Source organism: Pygoscelis adeliae, unplaced genomic scaffold (assembly GCF_000699105.1).
Source record: "Pygoscelis adeliae isolate BGI_AS28 unplaced genomic scaffold, ASM69910v1 Scaffold14, whole genome shotgun sequence".
NCBI lineage: Eukaryota > Metazoa > Chordata > Aves > Sphenisciformes > Spheniscidae > Pygoscelis > Pygoscelis adeliae.
In genome coordinates, this window is record NW_008825109.1 from 17080243 (window position 1) to 17102506 (window position 22264).

Here is a 22264-nt window from a genome sequence, read left to right on the forward strand (position 1 = left end):
GGAAGAGTGTTTTTCTTTCCCTGCCCCCCTCTCCCTCCAAAAGTGACAAAAGAAACTTTTTCTTTTCTACTGAAGGATGCACGCTTCCCCTGGCCAGCCCACGCGAGCGGTGAGTACTCAGCTTGGCTGCCAACAACCATTTCGATCTATCAAGGACAGGAGAACCCCTGGGAATTTCACAGCCTGTCTCCTCTTCAACCTCTACACCCAAATCCCCAAGACATTTCTGTACAACAACGTGCTCAGCAGCCAGTATACAACTGTGCACTCCCATTTGAAAGTCTCGTCCGTGCCTGCTGCTCAAAGTCTCACCTACGCCCAGCAGAGAGGGCAGCGGTGGGGCTGGGTGAGAGGCAGTGAGAGCTGCCACAGCTCACAGCACTCATCTCCGCAAGTATCTCCAGGGGCTGGGTTGCTTCCCGCTGCTTTCCAGGGGTTGCCAACTTCTCCCTCCACAAGGATACACCATCTATATCCCTATGCAGTGAATCAACTTCTGGCAATTCCTTGATGCTATTTATTGCTGTTTGGCAGAGCACCTGTTTTCGATGTATGTCATCAGTATAACAACAGTAGGGCCTAACAAATCCATTCCATGTAGATTTTGTACAAACATGTAAGAGGCCTAATCCCTACCCTGAGGACCATGCAAATTTCACAATGTTAACTATTTCCGTTGTGATCACGTTGCCACATGCCGTCTGCTGCTGCTGAAGCTGTCACTAACATGGCTGCGAAGGGAAGAGAAGAACAAAGCAGGGAAAATAGCGAATGTCCCTGTAGCCTTTTCAGCACTTATGGAAAATAAGAATACGAAGCAAGTGCAGAGGAAAAGCCACCCTTCCTTTCATTCTTGAATGGGCTGCTGTAGCATCAAGTCAGCCCTGGTTCTTGTGCACAATAGCACCATGCTACAGGAGTAGCTGGTGCTTCTCCAAATCAAGAAGTGAGCGCCTCACAGTTCATAACTAAGCCCACTGACAGCTCTAAAAGATTCTCTTCTAGCACGGAATTAAAGTGCAATATGAAGCTCTGGGGTTGAGGGATCAGGGGTCTCCCAGCACCAATACATGCCTAAGAGCATCTTTCTTTCTAGGAGGCTCCCCCTACTAGGCTGGGATGCAAAGGAGGGGTATGCCAGAACCTGTGCTGTATTTCTTCATATTTAAGCCCCAAACAACACTGTATTGAACTCTGTCACCTGTTTTAGCTTAAGCCTCCCACTCAGCACTTCTTATTCAGGACTAGAAGATGTGTTAAGCACACAGCATAACCTGCTTGCAGGAAAGAAACAGGGTAAGACAACAACATAAATAAAAAAAGAATCAAAGAAAGTGCAAGGCAGAAGAGACTAAAGAATTGATGAGAAACTAGAGAAACTTGGAAGAAAATCAGGGAGGAGAAAGATTACGAAAAAATATGATGAAGGACAGTAAAATCAGACTGAATTTTTAATACCCTTGCACAATCTTCCATTAAAATGCCCCACTTCGATAAAACTAGTTTACAGTGAAAGTCCAATAACCTGAAATATGGCATTTATAGATGAAAGGGATTTATTGAGGCTCCTACTTGCAGTCTTAGTCAATTTCTTTTTTTTTAATTTTCCCTTCAGCCTTTAAAATGACTAGTGCTGGTACACTAGCACCTCTTTCCTGTAGCTGTCTGCTGCAGGGTAATCCATCTCACCGCCAACCTACATGCACTATCGCTCATCCTGAATGTCTTCTCTTCTACTCACTTTTACCCATTTCGATTCTGCCAACCTGTTCCTCTGGTTTCTTACAACCTCTGTCCTAGGTATTGCTCTGCTAAATGACATGCCTTGAACTCGATTATCTCCTCTTCAGTAAATCCCTAAAGCCCTTTGTCATTTTAAGAAGCTTTTTGCAGCCATTATGGAGGTGGCAGAAGTTGAACACAGCACGTAAGAGGTGTGAGTACTCTGGCACTGCTGAGAAGCAGCCTGGACACCTCTCTTCTCTATGATGCGATGCCTCTTGAGAAAACAGCTCTGTCGGGTAGATAACCTCTTTTGAGACCGTCCACCTATTCCCTTCTGCTCCAGCCTATGGATCTTCCACACAGAAAATCCTAACGTGCAGTCAGGAAGATGGCAATGCTGCAGAAAAATTCACGTGCTGCCTCTACACACATGGGGCAGATCAAAAGCCCAGACAGGAGGTGCTGGCAGCCCTCAGAGATGCACTGAACACAACATTGTTATTTAAATGGTGGTAAATAGATGCTGCCTAATATACACCTGCAGACTGGACTTTGAGAGATGGACTTTGGAGAGTATTACAGCAATTTTAATGGCTTCTTTGCTACTGCTGTGAGCCCTCCCATTGTCAGCTCTCCCCACGTGCTCCTGCTGGAGGTGCTGCCTCCGTAACAGAAAGCAAATGAGCTTCGAAGAGGAGATACTGAAAAGAGGAGGAGCTGAGACAGTCGGCTGTAACCTGGGGCCACAGGAGAGGCGAGAACCTCTCTTTTGCCACCTGCTTTCATGGAGTTAGTAACCTCCTACAGACAGCTGGGGTGGGTGCACCAGCAAAACACACCTTCAGAATGTTTGCTGGAGCTCCTGTGGGCACAAATAATAAGTAGTTTTCAATCACTTGGTCCTGTACTTAACTGTGGCAGTCCTGCTCCTGGAGAGGTTGAACCACTTTGAAACATTTATATTTTCAGACTGAAAGAAAATTACTATGACACTTTTTCTAAATAGGAAAAGTATGTTCCTCCTCAGAACTTCAGAAAAAGGCTAACAGGATTTTTAGTAACGTCTTTTGTTAAAGAAATAGTGAAATGAGGAAAAGTATTACAGTCAGAGTTGACTTTTTGGAAGATAAGAATACAGGTGGAACAGAACCTGTTTTGTAATCTTGCATCCATTATCACAGAGTTAAATTCTCACAGTAACTTCTGACACGCAACAAACAGGTTGCAAGATTTGTTAAAATACACTCAGCCAACCTAGAGCTGATGTACAGTTATTTTTACATCAAGTGATTTTGCTGTTTTATGCTTTTTGTGCACAGCACATTAAAGGTGCACCGCTGCTAATTAAATTAATCCTCTTTAGAATAGAACAGCTTAATTTTGAAGACAATTTAATACTAAACCTCAATTGTATATGGATCTTTGGGTGCATTTTTTTCCCCCAAAGTAAGCGCTACAGAATTTTCACCAACCTAGGTCAAAAATAGATGTTATGCCTTTCTTGCAGGCGAGAAGCTCAGACAGTGAGGCTATGCAGTCTGCCAAGACCACAGAGCAAGTCTGGCAGAATAAGGAATCCTGCCTGCCAATGCCAGACACAATGCAGCAAATCTACAAGGCGACACCATCTCCAGTGAGGTACTATAAATCGACTAATATTCTTGGTAGATCCGCATGCTATAGCTTTATGGTTTTATCTGTAAAATTTTTTATTCCCTAAGTGATAATAGGTCTCGGGTTGCACAACTGTTGGCAGCAGCTATCAACCCGGTGGTTTAAAACTGAAACCCGTTTCAATTTTCTACAAAATGGGCTGGAAGCTTTCATAAGGAAAGTTAAAGCTGAGATTCTTGCTTGCTATTTTCTGTCTCAGTCCAAAATTCTGCAAGGCTTGCTGTCTGCTCAAATCCCACCCCAAACAGTCAGTGGTCTTCTGACCATGTCTCTTCGGAAGGTTTCAAACCACATGGGCAACCACAGCACGGACACAAGGACGCACAAGCACAGGCTTAAGACAAAGGCTTACTCAAATATTTTTAAGACCCTTCATTGCCCCAGACAGTGGCATACCTGCATCAGGAAGCATGTATGTCTCCAGCAAGATCAAAGCAAGGTGAAACCAACATGAACGGTGGACTTGAACAAGACTTAGTTTCAATCAAAAATGTAAAACACGAGTTTCGGAAGGCAAAAACATGTAAGTGTCTCAAGTGCTTGCTAATACAAGTACTATCCATGAACCAGACACTCACACAGCAATCTAGGTATCCGTACACGAAGGGAAAAAAAAGTTACCTAACCCCCCTCCCAGTGCTCATAAAGTTTTTCTACTTACAGAGATCTTGTCTTAAATCCAAGCAACAGATGAGGTGTTTTAAGTTACTGTAAATTGACCACAAATTTACTTGGTAGATTGGGAAAAGATAAGGGTTTTCATCTTGAAAATCCCGTATGAGAGTCTTACATATTATTTGTTTCTCAAATCTATGAATTTCAGATTAGCCATAAATCAAAAGCTGTTGGTGGCAAAAGAAAATCTTGTTTAGAGAACAAAAAGTCATAAAGTATCTGTATAGGGAAAATCCTTGTAGTGTACAGCACAATCCACAGAAGACCTGCCTCAAATGTTTATTTGCCAGCTAAATAAAGATATCTGTGTGTGTGAATTCTGAACAACGGTAAAACCAGATTTTTCCTCTTGTGCAGTATCTGCTCATTGGCTGTTAAATTTCCTATAAAATGAACTTTCACATTATGAGGTGATTGGTCTGGGATAGTTCCAGAAGAGATTTTTGTGGTTTTACACCCAACTTAACATGGTTTATATTGTGTCTGCATTTACAAAATAAGGCAATTTGATTCCACTCTGCTAGATGCAACCACTCTGACTCTGAACATTAGGCTAGCAAAAAACATGGTTTCTTCATTTGTAAATATATTTATAGAGTAGTATGTTGACTGTGTTGTACATGTGACACAAGCTGTGCTTGGTAATCTTTTCTTACCTCCACAACCCCATGATGAATAGATGTGTACTGCTTCTTCTTCAGCATCACCAAAGTAATGACAATCACTGTTGCTATGACAACACCTCCCACCATTAGTCCAATGATGGCACCTTTATTTGAACCCACATCTTCAGCAAAGAACACCTACAAAAGAAAAATAAAGTAAGGTGGCTAATAAAAAGCTCACTGAATATTTGGCTAACCTGTCCAGCTGCCACAGCAATAAAAAGCCTCCTAAAGTATCAGTAATTAAACAGTACTGCATGTCATCCTAATTATTCAAAACTGGACCGCTGTACCACAAAGCTCTCATAGTTGGAGAAGAGCAATTTGGGAAATCTGTATTGCCTGTGGTGTAGCAGTGCTGTGGCTAAGGGGAAGACTCATCCACACGTTTCTGCTTCACACAGGTCTTAGACAGTAGCTGCTTTTTTTTTCTTGGGTAAGTGAGTCAAGCTAATTGCAAAATGACCGATAAGCTTGTAGAGGAGTAACGAGGAAGCATACACATTTCTTCGTTTTTAGAATGCTAACCATGAAAAGTGTTCAGAAATCTACATCTGTGTGGCTTGTTTGCACTAGCTTTTATTCTTCGATAAAAGAGTAGTGAAGACTTGTAGGACAACAGTGAAACTTGCACACAACCAGTTGGGAGAAAATTCTCACACCAAAGAGACAAGAGTCCAACAAAAGCAAGCACGCTGATTTAAGTGACCACCAAGGGACGCTTCAAGATTTTGCAGGGTAAAGGGAGAATGAGCTATACCTGGATGATGACAGTACTCATGTGAGACCTAGACGAGGTAACAGTTGTGTGAAAAACAAGAGAAGATCCACTTGAATTATATGTACTGATAAGGCAAAACAGTGGACAGCGAGATGCTTTACTATGCATTTAGTAAGATTGCCTTTTAGCAACAGGAGCAGGTATGAAAAGTGGGTGATTGTTTTCACTGTCCTGTTTTGTATTCAAGGAATATGCTGGATTATTTTACATCTATGCATGTTTTACAAACCTTTTGTCTGCTTGGCAATAGTGGGCTTTTATTATTATAATTTTTAGCCAAAATGGGCAAAAAGGATTAGAGAATAAATTACATTCACAGAATTGTAAGACTATCTCACTCTGAAAGACTAAACACTTTGACAAGTATTTAACCAAAATGCAGAGGGAAGCAGGAAACCAGCTGAGAATTATAATGAGCTGTGTAACGTTTGCACTCTAAGAAACACAATCTTCCTCAGAGAGGTATTAAAGCATGCAGTATAAATATTTCTGTTGTTCCTAGTCATAAGCAAGAAACGTGTTTAAACAAAGTTAAGAATTCACTAGAAAGTACACACAATGGACAGTGTTGGCATAACCTTATGTGAAGTAATAATTTCTTCTGCCAATTTTACCTGCCCAGGACTGAAATTCTGTTACCATACTATTTCGGAGCACTGTGAAATGCCCCAGCTAATATACACGTGCAACAGAGGAAGGCCTTAAGCACTCTGAGCCATGAAAATCAACTTAATGTACAGTTAAAATGTGAACGCTCATACAGAAGAAAATAACTGCAATTTCAGCTCAATTCAGAAGTTTGCGTGTAAAATACAATGTGCAGCTGAATTCAAAGCAATATCCTAAGGAGACTGTTTCAGTAAATCCTACCAGGGCACAGAGGAAGGAAAACACAGATGAACGTATTTTCTGCTTACTGCTTTTGAATTACAGCTAATGGAGAAGGGCACCGGCTAGGATATGGCATGTGGTAAACAAGCAATGCCCTGTAAGGCATCAGCCCAGTACTTTCTCAGCAATACCGGACTCCTTGCTCAGTCTCAATTGAAAAGATAACCTGGAGGACAGCTTACTAATTTTTAAATAATGGTTCTACCTACCAGTAAGAAGTATGGCATGAAATGCTTTAAAAAGCTGGAAAGGTCCTATTTTAAGCATGACACAGACTACCCAAGTGCAGGATTACAATGCATTCCCCATCAGCCACCACGGTAAGGGTAGTTGCCAGCACCAAACTGCTCAGGATCATATCAAACCACTTAAACATTAAAGGCTGCTGCTAGGAAGTGCATGTGACACAGGTTCAGTAACTACTGTGTCTAAAACACGTTCCTGCAAGTTCCTTCCCTTCAGTAAACTCACACGGGTTTACTCCATCAGAATGTTTAACCCATCTGAGCTAAGCACATCAGAATTTCCTAAATTAGTGCTAATGCATTTTGGATTAGCTCATCAAACTGGGAATTCTCAGTTCTCGGTGTCAAAGAGATGGCAGAATATCTTTTCACACAGTGATTGCCTAGTTCAAATACAAATTTGAGTCCCATGTTAATTTTAATTTTCAGCACTACTTAGCTTTAAGAATATATTAAGAAAAAAAGCTTTCAAGTTTAATATCAGGATATTGAAAGTCACGGAACTGAAGTCTCATCATGTAATATACCTTTACAAAAGAGAAAGCAGAAAAGGTTTATAGTCAACACGGCTGTATGGGTTCTTCATTACTTATTAAGGGACTGAAAAAAGCTTTTAGAAGATGCTTGTTCTTACTCATATTGCTTTTGGTTGTTATTTTTGTGTTCCTAAGAAGCACAGTTCAAATGGGGAACAATATTTTGCTCCTACCTGCCCTTCACCTGTTAGTAATTTAATATACCTTAAGGAACAAAACACACAGATACAGCCAAGTACAACTTAAAATCAAGGCCAGTGGAGAACCTCCTCTTATCCCAAGCTGGGAATCTTGCGAAAGGTTATGCTCCATGGAGTTCAGCCTCCTTCATGTACCACCACCATCTGTTCTGACAGAAAAGGAATCTATTCCTGAAATAGCGTCACTCTATTTCTTGCTGCACCATGCTGCGTGTCTCCATCAAACATTTTTTTTCTTCCTTTTTAAACTTACTTAGCATTTTCCTTCCTCTGTATCCCTTCTCTTTAGTTATGTGACCATGACAGATGGACCGGGGGACAAGCATTGCCCATATGACCACATCCAGTCACGTGGCAATGCAAGGACAGGAACTGCCAGAATTTCCTCTCATGTCAGACTTGACGGCTTTCCACCCTCTCTGCTGAAATTATTCCAGGTTTACTCTCATTTAAGAGAGAACCAGAAAAATCATAATCTGTTCACGTGAAAACTTTTTGTTGGCACTTTCAGCATCCACATCAGTCAGGGGAAACATGGCCATAATTGACCCACTAGTTCAAGACTGAATCAGCAACTCAAAACACACGTGTGGAAAGCACTGTCTGTTCACTCACCAGCTTTTGATGATGAACTTCATATCCTGAGTCATGCCGGAACTCCGCATCCATCTTCACTTCAGATATCTCTTCTGTTTTAACATTGGTCAACCCGGAACCTGCATTGCACCGCAACGACAATTCATTAAAGCCATCGACTCAATTATGCTCCGCTTACCTCCACCATTACAAGAGCAGAAGGCAATGGTATCATTCACGCGGAGGAGGTGTGATGCAACGTGAACGGGAACTGGGAGGAAAGTGAGGTACATCTGATGTTTCAGTCCCACTGAGGTGACACAGAATGAGCTGGTAAAATTTCTCCTCTGTTAAACGTTCCTTAATTCACTGCAGCTATGTTGGTACAAGCATCAAAAGCTTTCAGCATGAAACACTGCAAGAACTAAGCTGTGAGGTACCAACAGCGGTCTCCTGAATTGGCTCACAGGATGCAGACAGATCTGCTCTGACAGCCTCTTTAGCAATGTCAAGAAAATTTGGTGTTTAGGCCGAAATCTTCCTCCTCCCTAAGCTCAGGCTGCTGTGAGGAAAAAACACATACCCGTGGTGTGAAGTGGGGAACCCCAGATATTATATTTTCTTGCTTCCTGTGAGTCTGTACTTTTTGCACAAACATGCACAAATAACAGTTATTAAATTGTTCGTGAAGTTTACACAGTTCTTATTTATTTTCATATTTCAGACTGCTCAGAATTAATCTGATTCAAGTCTTGACATCTGCTTGAGAGATGATAACTGTCCCTCTTGATTAGAATCATGCACTAAAGCAAGTAAGCAAAGCTTGCAATGATTTTAATTGTAGATAGTTTGCAGTCCTGTTCTCCCCTTATCGGTGCATAGGGGAGTTGCTGCACTTGCCTAACTGGAAAGAAGGCCAGGACTTCCTCCCGGAAAATAGCCTTAGGAGAATGAGCCAGACTTACAACAGCTGAGCAGTGCATGCTATATATGTACCTATGAATGTTTTGTCCTGAAAAGCTGGCTCTGGCTTATAGAGAACATACGCGTATTCATGTAGCTGGCTATTTTCCTTCTCAGTACCAACTGACTGACATTTATATTTCTTGGAGGTACAAACACTGCAGAAGCATGCTGTTTATGAGACGTTATTTCCTCACCCTATCTAATGCGATAAGAACAAACTGGTTCATATTCCTCATCTATATTTACTTAAGCATTTTATCACTCCAACTCCTCTCTCCAAGCCTTCATTCTGATTCTTAGTATTTTGGGCTGACCTTAAGCTCTGATGCAGAGGGAGAACCTCTTCTAAAATTCTCAACACTACTGACTGCTCTTGTGCTCTACAGTCTCTCTGGACTCTCAATAAATTCTTAAAGACTTCCATGTGCCAATGAGCTCCACAGTCTAAAGTAGCACTCAATGCAAGAATTATTGCCCTTTTATTGCCTTTGAATGTGCAATTTCTTTTTTCATTAAATGCTGATTTATTTTTGTATTATGAGTCAGCAAGAACAGACCTTCCCAAGAACTTCTCTGGAACAATCCCATTTTAAGGTTCTGATCTTTCTTTTCACAGTAAACCATGCAAAGGAGAGAACAAGAATCATCTTCATGCAGTAAAGTATTTATGGTTATTTTCTTGAACAGTCAGACGGCCCCATAAATTCTACCTTAGTGTCTTTTTTTTAAGGGATAAAGCACTGAAAGATCTTAAATTTCTTTATCAAGCATGTGATTTTTGATGCCACATTACAGTACTGACACAAGTATATTATGGCATTTATATACGAGAGACCATTTCAATGCAAGAACCGTAACGTACTTAAGGAATTGCAGTTTGAAAACCAGCCATGATGTTCTGACAATGAAATGCAGGAAGAAATGGAGATGAAGGAAATAAAACCCACATGGTACCTGAAAAGAGGTTTAACTTTCTATCCCTGAAGCAGCTATGGTTAGTTTTCCAAACTGAAATAAGAATACATTTTACTCTCTTTTGTACATCATCTCAAAATAGCCCCTATACCTGCATCAATGGGAAGCAAAGAAAATGAGAATGTGTATCTGGCTTCACAGAGGCTCGCCTCTTCACACCCCCCCTTTTTGTTTTTAGGATTAAAAGGGGGGGGGAACCCAACAGTGAAATAGCAGTGCTTCACATAGATTAAATAGGTGGGGGGAAAGGGCTTTCCCAGGACTTGGTTCCCTGCCCACAGCTGTAGCGGTTGAGGAGGCAGCAGGCTCCCAGCTGCTCACCACTGTCCACGGCCACACTTGCCCCTTAGACACGCCGGCAAAAGCACCACGTGGAAACTCCCCTGAGGCAAGGGCCTGGAGAATTGCAAAGCTCTACTGCTACAGCTGGCAAATTCACTGAAGCTATAAATATTGATTAAAACATATCCATACATATATGAAATACATCCGTGAAGAATCAACTTGTCTTTTGTTGAGGGAAGTCCTGCCTCCCAAACCTCTTAGAGGTTACTGGAAGAGTTAGGAAGCACATGGGAAACAGTGACTGGGCTTGGAGTGAATCTGGATTTCCAAAAAGCCTTTGAGAAGGTCCCTGATCAAAGCTCTGGCAGAAGCTAAGATGGCAAGGATTAAGAGGGAAAGTCCTACAAGACTTTCCATAATTGATTAAGAGATAGGAAATGAAGTGTAAATACACAGCCATTTTTCACAATGGAGGAAGGTTACCAGCAGGGTCCTACAAAGATCTGTGCTGTGCTGTTTGTAAAGTGATCTGGATAAGGGAGTGAATAGTGACGTGACAAAGTTTGTTGACAAAAAATAAAAGAAAAGAAGAGGATAGTCAAAGTAAAACCAGCTGCAAAGAACTGCAGAAGGATATTACAAATTCTGAGTGCACAATAAAAGGGAAATGGTATTCAACGTTCATATAATGTAAAGTGGTGCTCACAGGGATACACAGCCCTAACTATACATACACAACAATAGACTCTAAATCAGCTCTGTTCCACCCAGGACAGAGACCTTGCAGTCACTGCGGATAACTCTCTGTGGGCAGTTGGCTCAGTAGCAGTCAAAAAGGCAAAGAGAAAGCTAGGAGTAATTATGAAGGAATAGAGAAAACAGAAAACATCGTTACACCACTGTATAAATGATGCATTCTCGTTTTAAATCCGGCTATCCATTCTGGTCACCCCACCTCAAACGAAGGCAGAAGAACTAGAAAAGATACAAAGCAGGGAGAGACAGACAGTCGCTGGTATGGAATGGTTTCTGTACAAGAAGGACTAGACAAATCGGCAGTCTTCAGACTGGAAGAGACAACCAAAGGGGAACACTACACAGGTCTATACGACTGTGAATGACAAGGAGAAAGTCTACAGGAAACTGTTATGCATTATTTCTCCTAAGAAAGTACAGGACACCAACACGGCTATGACACAGCAGATTAAAAACTAACAAAAGAAAGTGTATATGTATATAATTTGGCACAATGCAAAATTGGACTGTGGAACTCATTGGCACAAATCATGAGGATGTTCAAAATACAAATGAACAAATGTAAAGAAGAAAGGTTCATCCAGGGTTACTAAACACAATGGTGAAAATACAATTTCCAGTCCTGGAAGTCTATCAAATGCTGGCTGCCAAAAGCTCAGTGGAAGTGCTAGGAGTAGAAGGCAGAGGTGGAGTCTGTAAGTATCCTGTACGCGCCACTGTTAGAGACAGGATAATGGGCTTGGGTACTTCTGCTCTTGGGCTCTGACCACTTTCAGTGAAAGCAAGCTACGATAGCTTAGACCGTGGGTCTTTGTTAGCTTCAGTTAAACTGAGCCAAATGCCACAGGCGGGAGTTACAGCAGCATTTCAGGGGGCAGAACAGGTCAGGAGCCTTCACATCGACGAGCGATAGAGGGTGGTAAGTTCATTAGTAGTCTCAGCCGCTGGAAAAACACAGGCTCAGACTTCCCTAAAGCCACATTTCTTTGAAGGTTCCCTTCCCTCCTCCCATTCCCGTCAAACAGTAGCACAGGAGCCGTACTTCCAGCATGCAGTAGGTTAAACAATCTTTTGCCTTGAGATCAGGGAGAATTTTTTTGCTTTGGGCCATATGACCAAGGTCTGGTGGTCAACTTGGCCTTACTCACCAATCCACAAAAATGCCATGGGATCTGAACACAAAGTAGGACCTGATATTAGGAAGTTAACGATGTCAGGCCTACTAAAACTCGTCTTTGGCAGCTAGCACAGGAAAAAGCTCAGAAACAGAAAAATCTTCTGTTGCACTAACAAACCTGATAGCCATTTTTTCCTTCCTCCTATCTCCCTTAGAAGTGAGGAAAAAGACTTTTAAAAGTACAACTAGGGTAAACTGGTGGTCTTCTGCAAATAAATGATTATACAGTAAGAGAAGCATGACTTTGCACTGGAATCAATTAAATACCTGGTATGAGACAAAAATATATACGGGGTTTTATGTGCATTTCCACCATGTTACATTACAGAATTTAGACTTCCTATTTTCTATTTAGCCTATTCTATAGACTTCTATTTATTTCCAGTTCATTCACTTTCCTGTCCTGGTGACTGTGTTTAGACCTACATGCTAAAATCAAAGATTTATTTTTCAAAGGTAGTAACTGAAGAAGGAAAAACTGAAGGGTCTTTCCAAAACTTTTACCAGAGGTGCGTGAATCAGGTAAGATGCAAACAGCTAAGGGCTGCCTAATACCACTCTCCTCTTGCATTGAAGATAAGCATACAAAGAAAAGTGAACTATATGACAAGAACGTTAATTCTGACACAAAATGTTATTTTTTTACTACCAAGTCTAAAATACACAACCCAAACACAAAAGCCAATGTAAAAAAAAAAGTGAGAGCAACAGCCTCACTGCAAATTCACAAATAATGATAATTATTAGTGCTTTTTCTTCTGAATTACACACTATCTTCAGGGAGTTGCATTCCTAATGACTTCAATTTAAAAATGCTACAAAATTCAGCTGGTAAATATATTAACTTGCAACTCCTCAGAAAAACTGACAAAACTATTTAGCCATCAAAAACATGGGCTTAAAAGCATCTAGTAAAATCCAACAAAATGAGCTATCTGATGGACTTTTAATTATCCTGCTGTTAATTAGCAACGTTAACTGCTTTTATACATACATGTGTACAAACGCACATATGCACACACATATCCAAACATCAAAAAGAGCAGCGTATGCAAATCTTATTGTTCCTTGCCCTTAAAGGGAAAAAATTATAAAAAAATCATATGGAGTTAAAAACTACTCTCATGAAATAAAAACCAAGTAGCTGCTTTGCGGAACGCTTTACTTTCGCGCAGATGAGCTTTTCTGTTTGTGTAAATATATATTTAGGCTTTAAGAAGGATAAGAAAAAGAGGATACAATGAATTCCTCCAAGGATGCAATTAGGTGTACATTATCTACTACACTGCTTGTAATTGCTTCATCTACCAGTTAAATAACAGCCTAGCAAGATTTTGCGATTTTGTTTTGCAAGGATCTGGAACAGTATTAGCTGTGCCTGTGGTCTTCCAGTTACATTTAGAGTTAAAAATTAAACCTCCAAGCGGAGCACAGTTGAAACTACCAGACCTGGGTGGTCTCTACATTGAGAAAACTGAAAGTAGCACGTTTAAGCAACAGATATAATGACTGCATTCAGGAAAACATTTAACTCCATGTCCACGAACTGTATTTGAGTAATGGCAAGAACAAGAAAAGATTTGTTGAATCAAGGGCTGTTACAAGTGTAGTAAACAGCTTTATCTGGGTTAAACTTCATCTAAAATAAAAAGGGCGGATGGAAAGGAATGCAGTGTTTGAACAGTTACCTGGGTAGGCAGCTGCATGTTCTTACCAGAAGTTCAACTATTACTTCCGTATGACACTCTGACTTTGTGCAGGTCATCTCATTTTGAAATGAAAGAAGAAGAATGAAGACTGTATACTCACTTATAAAGATTAAAATGAAGATTATATACTCAGTTTTGTAAGGACAACTCAAATATCTTTGAGGAGTATGTACTTTTAAGACTGCATGGAACTAAAACTTTCTGGTCTCTCCTTGGAAGTTAGTAAAATGGTGGTTTGCTTTTACTTCATGGATGCCTACATGGCTCTCAAATTGGAGAAAGCAAAAAATAAGTGCAAAAACGAATGTTATCTTTTTTAAAAAAGATTCTCATTGGAACTTGGTATGAAATAATTCCTTCTCAGAATACCAGAGATTATTTTACATGTATGCAAAAATGAACAATCAAAACAAGTAACATTTGGTAATCTTTCTGGCATGTCAATGCAGATGCTGCCCATATGCACATGTAATTGCATTCACAGTTAATAACTATCTGATTTATAAAAGAAAACAAAACAATCTACTGGGGAAAAAAATCCATTAATGATTTTTATTTGGTAGCTGCAGACAGTTGGTTTAAGACAACTGTATTGAACTAACATCACTAAGACAGGAAAAAAAAACCCTGGCAATTTCTGTTGAGAAAATCATAAATAATTCAAAAAGCTGCTCTATGCCCTCACTTCATACAGATTGCAGCATATGTGCTAATGATTCTGCAGAACAGCCATTAGGCTTACAGAGCCTCTGCAACCACGTATAAAAAAAAAATCCCTCAGCTTTCTATACAATGTAATAAAGATGGACATGTCATGATTTATTAGCAGAAGGGCCAGAGACACAGAAGCAGCTTTATGTGCAATGTCTCCTCAAAATTATTGACTGTTTGCAAAAACAATCAACTGACACAGAGTTGGGAGAAGGTAAAAAAACCCCAAACCCAAACTATACTACGTGGAAGAAAATAACACAGTTAATATCATAAAATCCTTGTGTTGTGAATTATGGGTATCCTGTGAGTGATATAATTACAGCTGTTAGTGGTATAATTACAGCTGCAACTGTGCAACAGATGAGAATATGATCTACCCTGAACAGAGCACTGGTTATTTTATCACCTTGAATTTCAGAAAATCTGCGGATACTAAGCAACATCCATTCTGATGGCAGGTTTTCTAATCTTCACCCAATTTCCACAGATCAGACCCGGTGAATTAACACGAGTAAAAAGGAGCTTGCTTTTGAGTATCTAAAGATGTTTTTACATGTATCTTTATGTGTGTTTATGTCTCTCTCTCTATACACAAACACACACACACAGAGAAAAAAGTTACTAATAAACACATACCCAAAATTCAGCTGCAAGAAATTAAGTGTTCATCAAAAAAACCCGACCTCTGGGGCACAGGTGAGAAGGAAACACTATTGAAAAAGCTGTTACAGGGAGGCTATCAAGTAGAGGTATTCTTTGTATTTGAAGCTCTTCCTATGGAAGTTCTTGGGCTGGACTGAAGCCTTCTAATGCCTCCCTGGATGAAGCAATTTATAAATAGCAAGAAACATGTCATAATCTCTTATCATTTTGTGCTGTATTAAAAAATAGCGCACTGATGACTGCTTAGTACATCTAGGTATTTTCCTTCCCTTTGACCTTTTATTATCTCTGTTTACCTCCTTTTCAGGAAAGAGATGACAAAAAAGGGATTCAGGCATAATTCTTACTTTTGTTCTCCCATTTGTGAATTAAAAAGGGGAAGGACAGTGTGTGGAAGCACCAGGCTCCTTTTCAAATACCAGTGTGAATCACATACTACACCAGGAAATGGGGGTCCCCCTGACATTACTCTCCTCCTGGGACTGATGTGAATCAGATTCAAATTCAAGCTTCAACCGCTGACAGCCAAGGTGAAGTGCTACAGAGGTAGGGATTTGGACAACTGGCTTAAATTTTAGTAAATGCTTTAAACTTGGTCCTTACTCAAAAGCTTTTCTGCTCTATGGATTGGACAGCTCTTCACATTTCCTGACTTCACTCACAGACTTTATGTTTTGAAAGAGTGAGAACGATGTGGTGAGGTAACAAGATTCTAGTTATCACAAATACTACTAACAACTAAGTACTTGCTCTTCTTTTCTGTACTGTGACCAAATTGCCTCTCTTGTGGGAAAGGGACAAAGACCATCTGCATGATTTTGATCTACTTTTAAGAAAAATGCAGACATCATTGTAAGAATGTTGTGTGGGTGAAAAGCGGTAAAAACAAAATAGAAAAGAGAAAAAAGGGCACGTGTTTGTATGTTTGTCTTAGTCCTTTCAGAGCTGATTTTCTTCAAGGATTTTGAACACCTACAAAACATTCACTTGTTCTTATTCCCAGGCTTGGACTGTTCCAGGTTGACATGGCACCTGTATTTTCACCCTCAAGAAGCAAGTCACCATCTTGTTCCCTTGAGCAAAACAAGTAGAAGCACAAACTGGAAAGTGAGGACTATGAAAAGGACAAACCTTTCAGGAAATCAACAAGAATCTGGGCAATTAAAACAAAACAAAATGTTACAAGCAGCTGCATGTATTAATCTGCACCAGGTCCCTTGTTAATACTTTTTCATTCTAGAATAATATCCTCGTTTTTCAGATTTTTCTTCCTGTAAAGAATACCCCCAAACCACAAAAACTGACTATTCCCAAAAGGACAGTGACTGCAAAATAGCTCTTTTCCTTTTTTAACCTCTAACATAGAAATTTTATTTCTAATTAGCAAGTTAAACCATTTTAAAGCACACATTTTTAAACCATCAGTATCCCTTCTGTATTTCACAGTTTAATTAAGCATCCATTTGATTTCCTCTATTCCTAGTTTATGAAGCTACTCAAACTGGTTTCAGGTTTTTGTTAAACTGAAATTTTATCACAGATAAATTGTTTTTAAAGGATGATGAAAAATCAGGTGGACATTTATTGCCAGAACTTGTATCAGTAAGGACAAACTTGCCAAAGTCTGGACCTGGTGATTAAAGACATAAGGAACTCAAGGTCTACCAGGAATGGCGAAGAGAATACATTTTGCTTACCGTCACAATACATTTAGCACTACTGTAAAGGGGCAAAATCCCTATTTCACATGCACATGTAAGACACTTTATGGTGTGAAATTCGGAATGCTGGCACGGCAGTGAGAGACTTCAATCTCTCCAGGGAAGCAACCATCCCTCTGCACGGAGGAACGCAGCGTGTGTCCTTGCCAGGCTCTGTGCCAAAAGCAGAGCATGGGCCTTTGCAACCCTGCACTAAAAGCGACGAAGGTGGCACAGGCCCCTGGGCAGTACTACTTTTGCACTTGAGCAGAAAATTGAGGAAATATCCCATGTGATTTTCATCGTGCAAAAGTTACTGTATCTGCTGAAAATTTCAAGCCATAATGGTCACATGCTGAAATATTTTTTACCTTTCCTTAGTAGTCTACCGTACACAAAGATCAGTCATGACCTATGCTAACCATACTTTCAGTACTATTTGTATCACCCCAACCAACAAAGCACTCTGATACAGTGGACTAAAACACATCATTTCACTCTGAAACTAGAGTGCGGCAGTGTGAGAAAATCCTTTCTCTAGAGAAGGGACACCGAAGATTTCTGTCACATGTGTGTATGTGTGGGGGAACAGAAGGAAGGAATAATCTTTAGTAATAAATATGGGCCTCGTAACAGGAGATTTTTCAAGACGACTGAAATTAAAACAGTTAACAATCACAAACTTTACTATTATAAGAAAATTGTTAGACTGAACTAACATTACAAAATTCGGATTAAAGACATTCATGTTTCATTTGTGATGATATTTCTACTGCTCTTGGGGAAGAAATCTAATCCAGAAGGCAGAGACAAGCCAGTACTGGGGGGATGTTCTCTGATCCCATGATTTTTTGGCACTGTTGTACAGCTAGCTCTGTACCGGCTTCCAGGCTCTCTTCATGGAATGAATTGAGACTCTAAACACAAGGTAAAGGTGTCAAACTCCTAAAACACAGTTCTAGGAGCACATCACCCAGCCAGTCTTGACATGCATCCCAATTGCTGCAATATATGAGCTTATTTTACTTCCCATTGTAGCAATTTCTTTAGTCAGTAAACACCGGTGAGTTATCAGAAAGATTTAAACACACTAGGAGGGCTTTGTCCATAATGTTATCTAATGGACGTTTGGAGGAAAAGATGAAGGGAAAAAGAAGACAGATTGATCCGTTTGATCTGATCTGAATTAAAAAACACAATAACGATGTGACACTGAAATAATTCTGACCCTAAAATATACCGATCTAATCTCACTACGTGTTGGAGAGTAACCTCTTCTGAAATAAAAGGCTGTTTGCTCTCAATGGAATCAGCCATTTCTAGGTAATCCTAAACAAAAAAAAGGGGAAAAACAACATAAAAGAAGTTAGTATGAAAAGCAATCTTTTACTTTTGAAAACTGGATTTGTCCCATTTAACTTTTCCAAACATTTGCAGCCTGACTCAAGCTAGTCATCTGCTATTACTCCGAAATCAATAGGAAGACACAGGTACCTACAGAGGGCAAATAATCACCCCTCTCTATCCTAGAATGGAATGAATAGCCATATAGAGGTGTCCTCAGTGAATTCAGAGGGAGAATATATGTATCAATTTTTAGATACCTGGAGTTAGCTAAGATAAATATCACAGCAAAAAGTCATGATGTCCCCTGCAATTCTAAAATTGTACGCATGAATTCTTTATTAGCCCCAACTTACAAGAAACTGTATACTCTACATAGCGGATTCAACATTTCCATCATACATTCCCAAATCAGAAGTACCCTCTGCACTATGGGGTACCGTGTCCACTGCCTCCTGCACCTGCCAAAGCATTATTGCTACAAGGGATGACAACTTCATACGAATATCAGTTCTGGGTCCCACTCCCTCTGCAAGTACCCGTTCTGAACACCCTTGACATAGACAGCACTCACACAGGCTGATGGGGGTTTGCGTAGGAACTCTTCCCTGGTTCATGGCATAGCATTACATTTTAAGAGAAAGTTATACCAAAGAAAAAGTGATCATTTCAGCTCAAGCAGACCACATGCATGCTGGGAAAACACAGGTTAGGTAAAAGCCATGCAAGTTATATACCTGGTCGTGTGGTGAGTCCTCTGTCTGCAGCTGGGCGGGCATCAACTGGCTCAACTGGGCATGTGCAGAAAAGAAACAAAAAAGCAAACAAAAAATAAACAAAATCCCCCAAAATGATAAAGTCAACTGCTCTTCCATTGGGACAGTGCAGGAGAGGCATACTGCATAAACAAAGTTACCAAAGCAACAGCTATAAAAGATCTGTCTTCAGTTAATCCTGGAAATAAAAGGAAGGGATGGGCACGACTTCAGAAGGAAAGCTTCACAACTGATGTGTCAATTTTACATCATATTCTGGTTACTGCTTAAAGTGAGAAACCATCAAGATCAAAGAATTTCTCTCTATAGAGCGAAACTATATTCATTACGTGCAACCCATTCTCCGATCAGAATTGGCAGCAAGAACAGGCATGACGAGTGAGTTCTTGCAGCCAGTCTTGATCAATGCTGACTTATAAACTCACTGAATCCTGACTCCTTTTTCCTTTCAATAGGGATTCTTTCCAGCACTAGCTATAAGGTTTGAAAAAAGTAAAGCATATTTTGAAAATACAATCAATACTTCATTCCAATATGCTCTGATTTGTAGACAGCAAATTTGTCTTCCAATTTTTGAAAGGGAAGCAAAGGAGAAACACCACTTTCTACCCAATTGTGTGTCATACACAGTTTTAAAACTCTTGTATTACTGTACTAAGGCTTTACCAGTTGAAACCTAAGGTTGATGGAGCTCACTGGCATTAATAGAAAACAGGATGTGCAAAACTTTTAGAGCTGTTGGAGTCATTACCTACTGCCTCAGTTAAGTCCAAACTGAACATATTGGAGAAGTTCACTAAAACATTCAGATTCCCCCCCCCGCCTCTTTTTTTGTTGTTTCTCTCTTTTGCTCCAATACTGCTGCCTTGCTTATCTACCCAAGTGCCACTGTCAGAAAGAAATCAAATTCAGAAATAAAATTTTACATTGTAGCTTGGAATTCAGAATTTTTTAAATAAGGTATTCTCATTCATTTGAATTTCAGGATTCAAGTATGAACCTTCTAATCAGCAGTAAGGGAGCCACAATAACATAGGAAACCTGACAAAAGTACAGTTTTCAATCATGAACTGCTCACCGTATTCAGCATCAGAAAATCACACTAGCCTGACGATACTGCTGACTTAAGCAAGGGGACTGCCCATCTTCCTAGGAAGTCACTCGCTTAGTGTTCCTATGGGTCTGACAAACAACCTACCGTGCTTGTAAGTGACAGCCTATGTGGCACCCATGCCCTTTGTACACAGGAGATAACTGCCTCCAGAAAAAAGCAGTAAGTCAGCTTTATAGTAGCCGCAGACTGAAAGTGCATCTGCACATCTGACTTGCTTGTGTTTCCAAAAGGGCAAAATTTTCACAGAGCTTGCTGGTCTGGTGCTGCAGAGGCAAGCCATCAAACCACTTTCCTTCACAGCAGTTCAGAGTGGCACTAGCAGACCATGTAACTGCTTTCCTAACCTAGCACTATACAAAAACCAATTTCCACCCTTAACTAAAACCTACAATTTTGAGTATTTTCCTATTTAAGTCTTCTGCTAGGTTTTTCCAATATTGTCGGGACCAACCCTCGGGTAGGTCAGCAGTAATTTTCAGTGGAAAGGACTGAAGGGAAGAAACAACCAAGGATCAACATTACCCAAACTACTCCTGCAGAACCCTCCTCCATCGCCCTGGCCCCTGCCTCCCTAGAAGGCTGAAAGGTTTTATTTCCTTCTGGCTGAGCACTCTGTAACCCTACATGACCACAGTTACGGCGAACTGAGAGAGCAGGTTGTGCGTAGCAATAAAAATGGGAGTAGGTGAAGGGAGAAAAGGATGGAGAAAGTTTCTGTTGTACAGTAGCATGGCCCTGACCTCAGAGTAATGCAGTTATTTGTGGCATTAGGTGATATTAATAATGAATAACTGTTCTTATCATCTATAGCTTTGGAAGCACTTTACAGGGGAAGAGGGAAGAGGCAAACGTTACCAGCAGATTTCATAACTGACACAAAAGTGAAATGACCTGCTCAAGGTCACAAACCAGTTGCAGGGCAAAAACTGGAGGCAAAAGCTCAGAGCCAAGGGTCTTCCAAAGCAGATCGTGATTCCAGGTGCCTAAGTGCAGTGTGCCCCGGGTAGCACAATACAAATAAAGTCTGGTTTCTGGACAGGCCTGAGCTGCCACCTTTTGAATTTCAGTTGCATTTTAAAATCTGCTTGCTCTTGCCCTGGTGTTGATGTATGCACAAACAGCAGTTAACTCCGAAAAATCTTGTCCGTGGGCTTCCTCATTGCCTGCCCCACTGGACCGCACCACCTCACAACAGTTGATATAGAGGGGAGAAGTTTAAATCCATTAGAGTATTTATCAATAATCAAAACTCTAAGATGTACTGCATATCATTATAAAAACTGCATTCTGTTTGATGCTCCAGAATCGTATTTCTCTTGAACACACTTCCATGTGCACAGAAGTACACAGAATTAAGACTGAAAATTTATTTTCCAAATAGCCTCACAAAACTAAATTGGTAGGTATCTGCTTACGCTGACTACACAGGTTTCATACAGGGTATACATCCCACCTTATATCTAACGCTAATACATCTCAGAAGAGCAAGAGAGAACGTGGTTGCTTCTCTTTTCAAAAATAAAGGAAAGGTGAATCAAAAAGCTCAAAAGCTGGTACAAACCAGCAGGCGAGGAGAGCTATGGGATGCTCACCTACCAAGAACAAGCATTGAAGGGAGTAACTGGCCAAGTCATAAGGATAACACAGTACATTCACAAAAATCTCACTTTAGATAAATACTTTGTCACTAAGGCCAACTGTAACTGCATGGTAAAATACAAAGGCTGAAACACTAAACCCAGTTAGTCATTGGCAAAATGCCCAGGGACCTTGGCAATGTCAGAGCTTCACAGTTGTTGGGGTTTTGCCCCCATCTCTGAAGGTGCATTTTTCATTGTTAATATACAATTTCCTGACAGTTTGGTGGTGCCTTCAGTGCCCTCAGAGAGCATTTTTCGTTAACCTAATTTGTATTGCAATACGCTAGACATACGTTCAGCCATTCAAGTTGTGTCGTGTATTACCTGGTGCTTTGCATTAATTTCTGTGGACATTTACTGGGAAACTACCTCAGGGAAACAACAAGGAAGGAAATACTTTCAGAAAATACTGAGCTACGCTAGACTTTCAAGGTCTTTTTATTTTAGACTATTTTTCACTCATTCATCAGAAAAAGC

At 40.3% G+C, this 22264-nt stretch overlaps 1 protein-coding gene across 1 annotated transcript in view; it reads right to left on the reverse strand.

Moving 5' to 3' along the window:
- The window catches only part of APP (amyloid beta (A4) precursor protein), a 185283-nt gene that overhangs the window by 3806 nt on the left and 159213 nt on the right, over positions 1–22264 (reverse strand). Inside the window, exons 14-16 of the mRNA XM_009327797.1 lie at positions 18995–19048; positions 8008–8108; positions 4731–4877 (exon numbers count right to left, since the gene is read on the reverse strand). Coding sequence (XP_009326072.1) covers positions 4731–4877; positions 8008–8108; positions 18995–19048 — 302 coding nt within the window. The remainder of the gene's footprint in view (positions 1–4730; positions 4878–8007; positions 8109–18994; positions 19049–22264) is intronic.